Consider the following 13,766-nt stretch of genomic DNA (forward strand, 5'->3'; position numbering starts at 1 on the left):
AAGGGCATTCCATGGCAACCCCTGAGCTGTGGAACTCCATCTCCACAGAGGTGTATCTGGCTTCTGAAGGAAGGTGCTGAAGAGGCACCTATTTGGACACTTTGGGTATATACTGTTAGGACCCGCCTTATTTTTTATGGTTACAAGTTGTTCTGTTATGGTTAACGTTGGGTTTTTATGATGGGACCTTCGGGTGAAGGGCAGGCAACAAATCAATAAAGTGTTGGCTGAACTGTTGGAAGCAGAAGTGTGGAAACATTTGGCTTAGATGCAGTCCAGAAGCACCCTTCATAGATTCTCTCTTAAAAGCAGTGAATGGAGAACCTGTGAACTTCCAGATGTTCTTGGACTTCAACTCCTGTTTTTGCCAGCCAGCATTAATGGTGGGTCAGGGATGGTGGGTGGGATTGTCCCAAGAGCATCTTGAGGGCTACAGGGTTCCCACCACTATCTCAAACACATGGCGTTGACTTAAAATTGTGCATTCATGAATTACTGCTTCTGACATTCATGCATAGACGGAATTATAAATTCACAAACAGAAATGATAAATCAGCAGTTGACTAATAGCGATTTGTTGGGCATCAGATTTGTTGATGAAACCCACATGCAAGTGTGCAGTCTACAAAGTTGGACTATTAGGACCTTGTACAATCACAAAGTTGACTATGGATTCAGCTTAGGTATTCTAATTGGGTTCAGCCTAGGTATTCTTAATGTTTGATGACAAACGAATGGATTGAAGACCTTTTGCAGAGCCATTCAGATCTCAGAAAAAGTGACTGGGGCTACAGGTTGTACGACTGGCATTTAAAAAGCTTGTGCCCCTTCAAATTAACCTTTGTACTACAGCTCCTACTGCAAAGAGTACTGTAGAACAACCAGTCAGTTGCATGTACTCAGAAATAAAATGTAGACATTTACATTTAGTGCAACATGAAAAGTAGAAGCTATGGCCTTTATCTTTTTAAAGACCATGTAAAAATTATTGGGGTGGGGGGTGGGGAATGGCTTTCCTTGTAGTTTTAAGCATGTGTGTGTTATCCATTCTGAATAGCTTAGCGGAATGATCATGTCCATGTATTATTTAAGGCCATGGAAGTAGAGATTATAAGATGTTAAGAGCTGTGAAGGCAGAGTGAGTGAGATGATGCTCATCCAATAAGCCTAGATCATTTAGGTCTCTACTGAGGGAAATGGTGTTCTTTTACCCATTTGGACTTTACTTCTACTCCAGACAGGTCTTTTTGAGGAGCACAAGATCTGGTACACTTTATTCATGCCTTTTGAGCACACCAGGTAGCTGTAAAGTCTTGTGATGCCAACAGTCTTAGGAAACCTTTAAGGCTAGCTTGTGGAAGCCTTCTTAAACACAGAGCTTCCCTTGCGAGGTCTGTGCATTAGTAGTTTTTAAAAAATTCAGTATGCCTTAGCAGTTACAGATCTTTTTGCTCACGCTTCTCTCTCTCTCTCCCCCCCCCCCGTTCTGTAACTTGTGGCAGGAGGGAATCAAATTAGGTCTCAGGGATAGGTCACTTCTCACAAGGCTATTCATCAAAAGTAGCTTGGAGACTAAGCTTATTTTTGGAATGTATATGTATTTATTGTACTTAATATCCCACCTTGTTCTCCAAGCAGCTCAAGGTGGCGTACATGGTTCCCCCCCTCATTTAATCCCCACGACAACCCTCTGAAGTAGGATAGGCTAAGAAGCAATAACTGGGCAAAGGTCACCCAGTGAGTTTCATGGGGATTTGAACCCTGGTCTCCCAGGTCCTAGTCCAACACTCTAAGCATTACACCACACTGCCTTTATATACCAGGTGCTACATGTGCAGTTAAGGGGACGCAGGTGGTGCTGTGGGTTAAACCACAGAGCCTAGGACTTGCCAATCAGAAGGTCGGCGGTTCGAATCCCCGCGACGGGGTGAGCTCCAGTTGCTCGGTCCCTGCTCCTGCCAACCAGCAGTTCGAAAGCACAAAGTGCAAGTAGATAAATAGGTACCACTCCAGCGGGAAGGTAAACAGAGTTTCCGTGCGCTGCTCTGGTTCGCCAGAAGCGGCTTAGTCATGCTAGCCACATGACCCAGAAGCTGTCTGCGGACAAACGCCGGCTCCCTTGGCCAATAAAGCGAGATGAGCGCCGCAACCCCAGAGTTGGTCACGACTGGACCTTTACCTACATGTGCAGTTAGTTCCTTAATGGCATCATTTGTTTTGTAACATACACATTTTAATCCCCTCATGTTAAATAATGAGAGACTGATGCATCCGATCAAATAAAAAAACAAACAAACTTTATTTACAAGAAAAATCTGTACACTGTGCATACATAAAAATATATAAAACCAAAATAGAAAATACAAAAGTGTTAAAATGTATACAAACACTGTTTTTAAAAATGCGACTCCTGCAAAATCTCAAGCTTTCGTTTCTTGAAGAGTGCACATTCACTTAAAAAATTATCATACAAAATAATTCTCAAGGCTATTTAAAAAGTACACAGTCTTCTATTTGAGTAGCTCGGCGACTACAGCTTTAGAAAATGAGATGATATGTGTGAATATAAGGCATGTACACAGCTGGCCATGTAACAACAGAGGTTCGAATTATGTTGCCATGTTACAGAGTGGAAACCTGCGATATAAAAATGCATTTTATCTTTATTTAATTTACTCAGGGAAAATGACAAAAGAATTGGCGAGGTGGCTAGTATTGAGAGAAGAAGAAGTTGCACAAACCATAGAAAATGCCTTTAGAATAAGAATAAAACCGAAGCAAGATAAACAGAAAAGGACTCCAGGAGATTGCTTAGTGATCTTCAGATCGATAGAGATGAGAAACATAATTTTGAGAGAAAGCTATCAGAGGAAATTAGTGATTGACGGGAAACCAATTATTATTTTTAAAGAAATACCAATCAGGCTCCTCCGCAAGAGAGAGGGCTACAAACAGTTAGTCAACACTTTGAAAAAAAATGGCATACAACATAGATGGGAATTCCCTGAAGGGATCTCATTCTACTACAAAGGGAAAAGATTCAAAATAACAGAGACTCAGGAAGTCAGTAAATTCCTTCGCAGATATGAAAAAGAACTTGGGGGGATGTTGGAGAGATATGGGGGGGGACGCGGGAGGGAGGGGGAGGGAGGAGCCGGGGGAGGGAGGGGAAAAGAGGGAGGGGTGGGAGAGGGTGGGGGGGATGATGAAGAGGAAGAAGCGAAGGAAGAAGAGGTAGAGGAGGATCAGGAAGAAGTAGAGAACCAAAACACTCGAATTTAAGTTAGTTAAAACTTAAAACTTAAACCAAATTACTGACTTTTCAATAAGTGAAAGTAAAAATGAATCTTAAAATTTTAACATGGAACGTAAATGGATTGAATGAAAAAACAAAAAGGAATAAAATTGCAAATGTGTTGAAGAAGAAAAAAGTGGATGTCATTTGTATACAAGAGACCCATGTAGTCAAAAAGCATAAGCATGTATTAATAAATAAGAACCTAGGAATAGAATTCATAAACTCCGGGAGTGAGAAAAAAAGGGGAGTGGTAACTTATGTCAACGAAAAATGGGAACCCAAACTGACCTATAAGGATGAAGAAGGAAGAATACTAGGGGTTCAAATAAATTATCAAGGAGAAAAGATTGACGTGATAAACATCTATGCCCCCAATACAAACAGGTCAGAGTTCTACAAAAAATTGGAACAGATATTATTAGAACTAGGAAATAATAAGATGATATTATTGGGAGATTTCAATGCAGTGCCGACATTAGAAATGGACAGACAGACAGATAAGAGAAAACGTAAACAAGGAAAGCTACCAGAATCATTCCAAGACTTGGAGGAGAACATGGACCTAACGGATGTATGGAGATACAAGCACCCAACAGAAAAACAGTTTACCTTTTTCTCAGAAGTACATAAAAGTTGGGGAAGAATAGACCAAATTTGGACCTCAAGAGAAATCACCCTAAGAGTGGGAAAATGTGAAATTCAACCGAGAACCCTCTCCGACCATAACTCAATAACTTTGGAACTAAAAGGAGAAGTAAATGGAGGTTTCAGATGGAGGTTGAACGATTCCCTGTTGGACAATGATGAGGTGATTGGAAAAGCCAAAGCTACACTAAAAGAGTATTGGGACCGGAATCTCAATATAGGAATAAACATAGAAACAGTCTGGGACGCCAGCAAGGCGGTCCTAAGAGGTTTCTTTATCCAACAAAGTAATTACAAGAAAAGAATAAGGCAACAAAAAATGGATGAAATACTTAAACAATTAAGGGAGTACGAGAAGAAATTAACAGAACATCCGAAGGACGAACAAAGTCTACAATCAATAAAAATATTACAAAGACAATATTCAATATTAACGAACCAGGAAATAGAATGGAAAATTAAGCTAATGAAGCAGAGATATTTCGAATCGGCGAACAAAACGGGAAAATTCCTAGCCTGGCAACTAAGAAAAAGACAAAAGCAGAATGTTATAAACAAAATAATGGTAGATGAAGAAATAATAGTTGACCCAAAAAAAATACAAAAAAATTTTCTTAATTTTTATGAGGAATTATACAAGAAAGGAGAAGAAGACTTAGTCCAAATAGAAAAATATTTAGAGAATAGCTCAGGGAAAACTGTTACGGAAGAAGAAAGAACTCAACTAAATAGACCTATAAGTGTGGAGGAGATTGAAAATGCGATAAAGAAATCAAAATTGGGGAAGGCACCAGGACCGGACGGGTTATCGGCTAAATATTACAAAGTTTTGGGAGGTCAACTAGCACAAGCACTCTGTGACACCATGAATAATATTTTAAAAGGAGGGAAAATACCCGAGACGTGGAGGGAAGCTTTTATAACACTAATCCCTAAACCTGATATGGACAAATCAAGTATGAAGAATTACAGGCCAATATCGTTATTAAATAACGATTATAAAATATACGCAGACATCATGGCGAACAGATTGAAGAAATGTTTAACAAGGTTAATCCACAAGGACCAAGCGGGTTTCCTCCCAAATAGATTTCTGAAAGACAATGTGAGGCACGTCATCAATCTAATCGAATACTTGGAGATTAATAACAACATCCCGGCATCCTTGATATTTGTAGATGCAGAAAAGGCGTTTGATAACGTCTCCTGGGGGTTTTTAATAAAATCGATGGAAAAGGCAGGGATTGAAGGGGAATTCCTGAAAGGAATACAGGCTATATACTCAAACCAACATGCCAAGCTGATCATAAATAACAGTATTACGAATAAATTTAAAATAGAGAAAGGGACAAGGCAGGGATGCCCCCTCTCCCCGCTCCTGTTCATTTTGGCATTGGAAGTCCTGGCGAACAAAATAAGGTCCAAAACAGAGATAAAAGGGATTAAAATAGGATTTAAAGAGTATAAATTAAAAGCTTATGCGGACGACTTGATGTTATCTCTAGAAGAGCCGCAAGAAAACATGGGCAAAGTATTGGAAATTATGGAGGAATACGGCAAATTTTCGGGCTTCAAGCTGAACAAGACTAAAACAAAAATGTTAATAAAGAACCTGAGAAACGATGTGAAGGAAAGATTAGAGAAACAATATGGAATCAAAGTGACCAAAAAAATAAAATATTTAGGAATCTGGCTTACATCCAAAAACATAAATTTAATTGAAGACAACTATATACCAACATGGAACAAAGTGAAAAAAGATGTAGACATTTGGAATAGGGTGAAGCTTTCATGGCTGGGTAGGATGGAAGCAATAAAAATGAACATTCTCCCTAGGATGTTGTTCTTATTTCAAAACATACCCGTCATTAGAGGACTTAAAATATTTAAGGATTGGCAGAAGACTCTGTCAAGATTCATATGGCAGGGAAGAAGGCCAAGGGTCAGATTTAAATTATTAACAGATCGAAAGGAGAGAGGAGGACTGGCAGTACCAGATTTAAAAGTATATTATGAGGCGGCCTGTCTCTGCTGGGTTAAAGATTGGATAACCCTAGAGGACACAGATTTGTTAGACCTGGAAGGGGCAGACAACAGACTCAGCTGGCATGCCTACCTCTGGTCAAAGAAAGAAAAAGTACACAAGAGTTTTTCTAGCCACATCATTAGAGGCCCTCTATATGAAGTCTGGGAAAGAAACAAGAAATTGTTAGAGGCGAGAACCCCCTGGTGGCTATCCCCAACAAATATCTTATCATTAAAAAAACCAAATATGGAAGAGCAAAAACTGACATATGAAGATTTATTAGTAAGATCTCAAGATAGCTGGAAACTAAGACCTTATGAAGAACTAAAGGAGAAGTTATCGGGATGGCTACTGTATCACCAAATAAATGCAAAATGGTCAGAGGACAAGAAAATAGGAATGAATGAAAAGAAGTCCAAATTTCAGATTGAAGTAATTGAGAGCAAATCGAAGATATTATCCAAGATGTATAATATATTACTGGAATGGGAGACTAAAGATGATAAAGTCAAGGAAGTTATGGTTAAATGGGCAAAAGATTTGGGACATAATATAGAATATGAAAAATGGTCAAAATTGTGGAAAGAGGGACTAAAATTTACGGCGAGCGCGGCAATTAGGGAAAACCTAGAAAAGATGATTTTCAGATGGTACCTGACACCAGAAAAATTGAATAGAATGTACAAAACTGCAGACAAGGCTTGCTGGAAATGTAGAACAAAAGAAGGTAATTTTATACATATGTGGTGGGCATGTGAGGAAGTTAAAAAATTTTGGGATCAGATATACAACGAGCTAAAAAAGATATTTAGATACACATTTCCCAAAAACCCAGAAGCCTTTTTACTAGGGATGGTGGGGAAAGAAATCCAAGAAAAAGACAAAACTTTATTTCAATACTCAACCGCAGCAGCCAGAATGTTAATTGCCCAAAATTGGAAAAGCACTAATCTCCCAACAGTGAGGGACTGGCAACTAAAATTATACGACTTTATAGAATTGGCAAGACTGACACAAAAAATCAGAAATTACAAAAATACAAAGTTAAAAGAGGACTGGAACAAGTTTATAGTGTATTTTGATAGTAATTTTAAAAACCTACCAAATACAGCAGGTTTGATCTAAAACTTCCGATGTTGCAAACCAAAAACAAATACCAGCAGCAAAAAGAAACTATTGAAAGTAAGAACCCGAAATCAGTAGGGAAGGAAGTCAACAGTTTTTATGTTGTATGTGGTTGTATTTTGTTTTTTTCTTTCTTCTTTTTTTTTTTTCTTTTTTTCTGTACTTAAGTGACGGGATATTTTGTTGAATGTATTTGTCCTTTTTCTTTCTGTGTGTATAAAAGGAACTTAATAAAAAGAATTAAAAAAAAAAATATTTAATTTACTCAGTTCATACACCACCTTTCATCAAAAAGCTCTCAGGGTGGTTATTTAAATAAACTTTCAATAGACATGAGGTACTTATATAAACAGTTAATCCAGATGTTCTCTTTGCACAGAAAGCTGCAGTTTTATGGAGGCAAATAAATTTGTTGAAATGTGTTGAAATTTCACGTCATTTTCAGTATTTTATCTTCAAATTGCAAAGTATAAGGAAGGGAGGGAAAGAGGTTGGTTACTTTTTAAAAATAAATAAATAAATACAATCATCATCATTTATTTTTTATATTCCATCCTTCCATAGGTGCACTTGATCTTTACTCCAATTTTGCATGCCATGTAAGCAGCTGAACTTTCAAAAAATTTAAGAAGAAAACGTGGAAAGCCCAGTCATAACCTTGTCTGTCTTCAATTTCAGCACATGTAAAACTACCCTAGTATGGTTTGTGTGAGAGAAAGAAAGAAAGAAAGAAAGAAAGAAAGAAAGAAAGAAAGAAGGAAGGGGGACTTGTTAAGAAAATTATGCATCGCAATCTGTCCAAGACAAGGCACTCTGAAATTAATGAAGTCAGAGTTCAATTTAGGGATAGAAAAGTCTTGTTGAACAAAATCAAAAGAACAACTCCTAGCTAGACTTTTTTTTTCAAGTACTAAGAATTATTTAGCGCAATATTTTCAAAAACCTCCATTTATATTTAATGATCCACTTTAGAAAGGGTGATTTTTAACAAGTGTGGAGCATTTTGCAGCTTTCATTACTAACACTTCAAATATTTTTGCATGATGAGCGTAACACCCATAAATGTTTCCTCTGACTTAGGGATGAGAGCTCACACCGCCACAGGGCCTACTCGACGGCAGGAGGGTGTCACAATTTAAGTATTTTGTCTGGCGTGGGGGTGGGCAGAGCTGTTGTGGCCATACCCTAACCAAGCCTACTCAGAAGTAAGTCCTAGTGAATTCAATAGGGCTTACTCCAAGATAAGTGGGGTTAGGATTGCTATTTACGCAATTCAGTGGAAACTAGGCACTTCCCATATCCCATGCGATTGCCACAAGGCTAATTGACAGAACTATATCTACTTGAAAGTAAGCCTCGCTGAGTTTAATGGGGCTTAATTTCCAGGTGCCATGTGAGGGTTGCGGTCTTATATGCACCTGTAGGGAGCAAGATCCATTTGAACACAGTGGAACTTACCTTTGAGCAAAAGAATATGTGCAGGGGGAAAATTGGCCTGCAAAACAATCTGGATTCTGTGCAGAGAAAAGCTGGATACTGTGATTTGTGTGTCAGCTAATTAAACAAGGGTGCATGATTTTCTTAATTTCCATATTTTTAATCTGATTCTGCAAGGAAGAAAACTGGGTACTTGAAGCCTTGCCCTAGGCTCCTATAATATATATTTTTAAGCACTGCCTCTGACTTCTCTGAGTTTGGAGGAGGCAATACTCAACACTGGTGGGATATTTTTGCCAGCCACACAGGCTACAAAGCACCTCTTTTTTTAAAAAAAAATAAATTGATAAAAGGTCGCTGGAAGCTGGATTTTGTGCCCAGTGCCACATTCAGTGCTTTTGAACTCAACACGAGTAACTCTGGTAGCAAGCGGAGGGGGGAAACTGAGAAGGTGAAGCAAGTACCTGGCCATGCCTCCAAGTCACACATGACAGTGGAAGAAACAACGAGATGAACGTTTTGTTTTTACTAGCAAAACAAAGATTGGCTCAACAGTTTATAGATCAATTTCCCTGTAACAAACATGAGAACACCTCAAAGTGACCCTCTGAAGGCGTTATGCATAAAAAATTAAGAGAGCACCACGTTAAAAAGTTCACAGTGGAAAGTGTAGATCATGACAGATAATAATAACAGAAAACAAGTATGCTTTACCCAAGGTGTTGAGTGCAACTTTTCAACTGTACAGCCATCAGTGCAGAGAAAGTGCGAAGCTTTCAACATATTTATGCCAATCAAAACCAACTTCCCCCAGCAACCCTTGCTTTTTGTTTTTTTAAACTGGTAAAAAGAAGAATAAGCAAAGGCTTAAACAGACTTCATACTTTTTTAAAGTGAGATTTCTCACTGACTTCAAGTAGGAGTTGCAGACATTTACTGAACATTTATAATTTTGATATAGATTAAAAATGCACTGTTATATATATATCTATATATATATATAATAAGGTGGCCTAAAAACATACAAAATTCTATTTAACATCTAATACACATTCATTTACTGTCTTAAACTGAACAGTCTGAACTTTCAATCAGCTATCACTTGCTAATGTCTTAAACTGAACAGTCTGAACTTTCAATCAGCTATCACTTGCTAATGTCTTAAACTGAACAGTCTGAACTTTCAATCAGCTATCACTTGCTAATGTCTTAAACTGAACAGTCTGAACTTTCAATCAGCTATCACTTGCTAATGCTTGCTTTCTTTCTTTCACTTGCAACTTTTAAAAAACAAAACCGGAAGTTCTCCTCCTGTTTCTTCCTCTTCCCCTCTCATCTCCCTTCAACATTGAAGTAAAATGCATTATTCTTCATCTGCGGAATTTTGCAAAGTGAACACTTATCAGAAGATGAACCGATAATAGTATTTTTAAAGTTTCCAATTCAAACCCTGCTGAAGTCAGTGGAATAAACAACTACAGTTTCGATTGCGAAGGTGGTTGAGTTAGGAGAACTTAAATGGCGAGAGGGAAAACCATACTTTGTTGGAAGGTTGACTCAGGATCTGTGGTGGCATCCCTGGGTTTGTACTAGACCTCACTTTGGAGACAAGCAGTGCTTCTGAGTTACATTTAAGAAGATACCACATGGCCACCACTAATTTAAGGTTCTTGAAGGAAGCAGTTGAAGCCTTAGATAAAACTTGATTAAAATGGCACTATTCAGAAAAGTATCCAGTATAGGGGTGCCAACTTGAATATAATATTGGGGCCCCTAGGCAAGCCCCACCCCACATAATGGATCACATGACATGGCACACACACACCATATGAATGGCAATGCCCATCAACTTTGGGTGGGGCCCAGCCCCCTCCGATATTTTATGAGGTGTGGCGAAGAGACCTCGGCCCCTAGGAATTGACTCCTATGATCCAGTATTTGGTGTGTGTTGCTGTGTTAGCAATAATGAGATTAGCTTCCACTGAAACAAATAGGATGTTAAGCTAAGCCATGGTTAAATTATGCTGAACCCAACACAATTATTTGTTTAAACTGAATTATGCCTCAGGCAGGTGGTTATTGTTAAGAATACAGCAGAAACATATGCATACAAGCACGGATGCAAACTCTCTTCTCTCTCAACCCAGCTGCGTAAAAAAAAATTTTAAGAGCCTAAGGAATAAGATATGTGCACTATATTTTCCTTTAATGGGATACTTCTGATTGAGCAAACACAACAGGGATGGGGAACGTGTATCTCTAGATGTTGTTGGACAGTAGCTCCCATCAGCCCCACCCAACATGGCCAACAGGAAGGAAGGAAGGAAGCTGCACTACCAACACCTGGAGGCCTATCCTTGCACGACAACAAGGTGAAAGATTATAGAACGTCTCTGTTGGTGCTCAGCAGTCTTTTGCAAGAGAGGGTTTGCATTTGACAGGAGTCTTATGTAGGCCTGAAGGGAGCGACCTGATCCATCCTCCTTTTAATTAAATTATGGAACTCATCACTTTTTTTTTTAAATTGTGTGTGTGTGGGGGGGGGGATAAGATGTGGAAGATGAACACCACCTTCAGAAACAAGATTAGACAGGCAGATAAGTGACACACAGGCAGGTTGACACAGCAGCCCAATGAATGCTCTGTGCTTGGAGATATTGTCAATGTCAAGAGGCTGGGGACAAGCGACAGAGGAAGCCCACTGCCTTTATGCCTTTCTTACAAACCTCCCCAGAGGCATCTAATTGACCACTGCTGGAACCAGAGTGCAAGATGAGATAGGCCTTCAAGCTTGATCCAGCTAAATTGTCTTTACATTCTTAAGACCTAGAAGTAGAATCAGGATCTTGCTACCTATTGCTAGAAACTTGGGGGTGGGGGTGAAAGGGAATGTTGCAAATGCAGAAGCATTGCTTGAATATTTCTGGGCCAGAATTTTGACTCTCTGCTCTTAACAGCAAGAACCTACAGGGTTTGGCATCTCACTGCCGCACTGCATCCTTGGCTCACAAGGCAACCTGATGAATTCCCTCTGCTCTTCTTACTACTTTCTGACAACCCCAAAGCTCCTCTCTTCTGTTCACTTGCTTCCCCCTGACTTGGCTTGCCAATAAATACTGCAGTGGTAGTGAACATTCAGAAGACTACAAGCCCTGCTGCCCTCTGCCCCAACCTTTCTTCCTGACACTTTTCCCCGAATAGCGCTGAAACTGGGCTCTGGGGCAGCGAAAGAAATCTAAAATGGAAAAGGCTGCTGAAGATCTCTAGTCTAACATCCTGTCAGGGACTGGGCAGAGGAGGAAGAACGGTGGAGACCGCCTCCCCATCCTGAACCTTCCAGGGAGCAGGAAGAGGAAGATAGTATAAATTTTCAACGGGGGGTTTGTGGGAGGTCACAGCTCAGAGGCAGATGAGGGGAAAAGCTGAGAAATAATGGGAGAGGTGGTTGACATGTCACTAGAAAGCATTCCAGACCCACCATCTCCCAGAACCCAGCGAGCCTTAAAGGTAGGAGAGCAAAGAGCTCAAAGACAGAGGGCACTTAGCGACACCTGTAGAGAAGATGATGATGATGATGAATGAGGAAGTGGAAGAGATTGGGGTGTGTGAAGATTCACTTGGGACAACGCCATTATCCAAGAGGATGGTTCTATAGCCTCTCTCTGTAAAGTTTGGAATAAAAAAGGACTGTAAGAAACTTTTCCTTGTCTTTATACTTTCCTGGGCAACCACTGCCAGGAGCCAGTGACAGCATCCTGACACATCCACACAGGTGGTAGAGGAAACAAAGCATTAGAAAGCAACTGCTTTCTACAGATAAGCTGTGTTGTTTGCTTGTGGGTTGTGATTGTCACACAACAACCTACTCCCTTGATGGCTCATTCGCAGGTAAGACTTTTCATCCTGACTACAGTAGCTGTCATGAGGGTGTTTGGAGGGAGTTGTTATGGCATGATGAATGAGAATCAGCCTGCAGGCCTGCGTACATGAATGTGTGGCAATTCAGCCCCACATAAAAGGTCAAAAAATATATTTGTTTTAATATGGACACTGGTGCCAGCACGTTGGCACGGAAACAATTTTCAATATGCTATTTTCTGAAACAACCAGGTGGTGGTCTTCTACTCAACCTTTCCTGTGCATGCTACCAATTTATGTATTTGACCAAATATGTCTTAACACATGTTAAAAGAGTCCAGCACCAGTGTTTTAAGGTTAGGGTTCCAAGCTCAGCCACTAGAACAGTTTAAATAAAACGAAAACATGGCTCATTGTATTCAGTAAACATCTGGCACTTTTTATAAGAGGGAAGAGAGGAAAATCTTAAAAGATGCTGTGAAAAATATAGCTGAAGTTTGCTTTTATTTGATTGTAAGGACTGCTTCACTAGGTTAGGCTTCGTGTTGAATCTGCCTTGTCTAAAGGACTGCAATTGGGCACATGTGGTATAACTGCTTGATGATTTCTGGCATATATCCTCACAGTATTTTACCTTCACCATAGTTTGCATCTCTCAAAAAGCAAGCCTTTTTAAAAAAAAAAACCCAAAACAAACCCCAAAACCTATTTTCAATAATCAATAATAATCAATAATAAATACTCAGGCCTCAGAAGCAAGGACTTCCCCCAAGCCTGCTACTTAATTACAGTTTATAGACTCAAGACTAGATTGGTCTAGGATCCGGGTTTTTTTCAAGTATTTCTTTGTTGTTTATTAATACGACAGCAGCACCTTATTGCACTTTGTTCTAGAAATATCCTTTCTTAGTGTTGTATAGGAATCACTTCCATCCAGGGCATTTCACTGACCTGAACCCTGGCAAAATCACTTTTCCTTTCCGGTACAGATCTTCCTGGAAGCCTCTGTTCATCCTCTGCACCAGCAGTTTCTCATAAAGCAGCGGGTGGTAAGCCCCCAAGGTACAAGCTGCATCATAGTAGAGTTCATGGTAGTGGCAGAGATCGGTCTGCCGGACTGAAGGAATGTATTCGTATACATGGACTTCGCTGCACATGGACATCATGATGAGAATCCCTGAAAACAGAGAAAACATGTAGGGTATTTAAAAATGCCAGGATAAGTTTCCAAACTTAGGTTTCTTTTTAATTATTGCGCATGCAAAAATCAAGTTCAGTTCTGTTTGCTAAATTGCTGATCGTCTCTGGCATGCGGTGGTGCTGAATCAATATATTTTCTTTTCTGTTGAGTGGGTTCTGCCTGCCACCTGGTGACCA

General features: G+C 39.6%; 2 protein-coding genes across 18 annotated transcripts in view; one reads left to right on the forward strand and one right to left on the reverse strand.

Annotated features, from left to right (window-relative positions):
• The window catches only part of LOC309530140 (parapinopsin-like), a 54,509-nt gene that overhangs the window by 34,495 nt on the left and 6,248 nt on the right, over positions 1 to 13,766 (forward strand). The window lies entirely within an intron of this gene.
• Positions 1 to 13,766, reverse strand: part of ST6GAL2 (ST6 beta-galactoside alpha-2,6-sialyltransferase 2) — an 84,549-nt gene that overhangs the window by 4,414 nt on the left and 66,369 nt on the right. For 14 of the 16 annotated variants that reach the window (XM_082218665.1, XM_082218675.1, XM_082218674.1 and 11 more), the window contains one exon: positions 13,341 to 13,566. In XM_082218665.1, the coding sequence (XP_082074791.1) occupies positions 13,341 to 13,566 (226 nt within the window). Of the gene's footprint in view, positions 1 to 9,739; positions 9,906 to 10,693; positions 13,567 to 13,766 lie in introns of those variants that run through there. The other 2 variants (XM_082218671.1, XM_082218677.1) reach the window with 2 other exon arrangements.

This window comes from Podarcis vaucheri, assembly GCF_965113315.1.
Source record: "Podarcis vaucheri genome assembly, chromosome: 4".
In the NCBI taxonomy this organism is placed as follows: Eukaryota; Metazoa; Chordata; class Lepidosauria; order Squamata; family Lacertidae; genus Podarcis; species Podarcis vaucheri.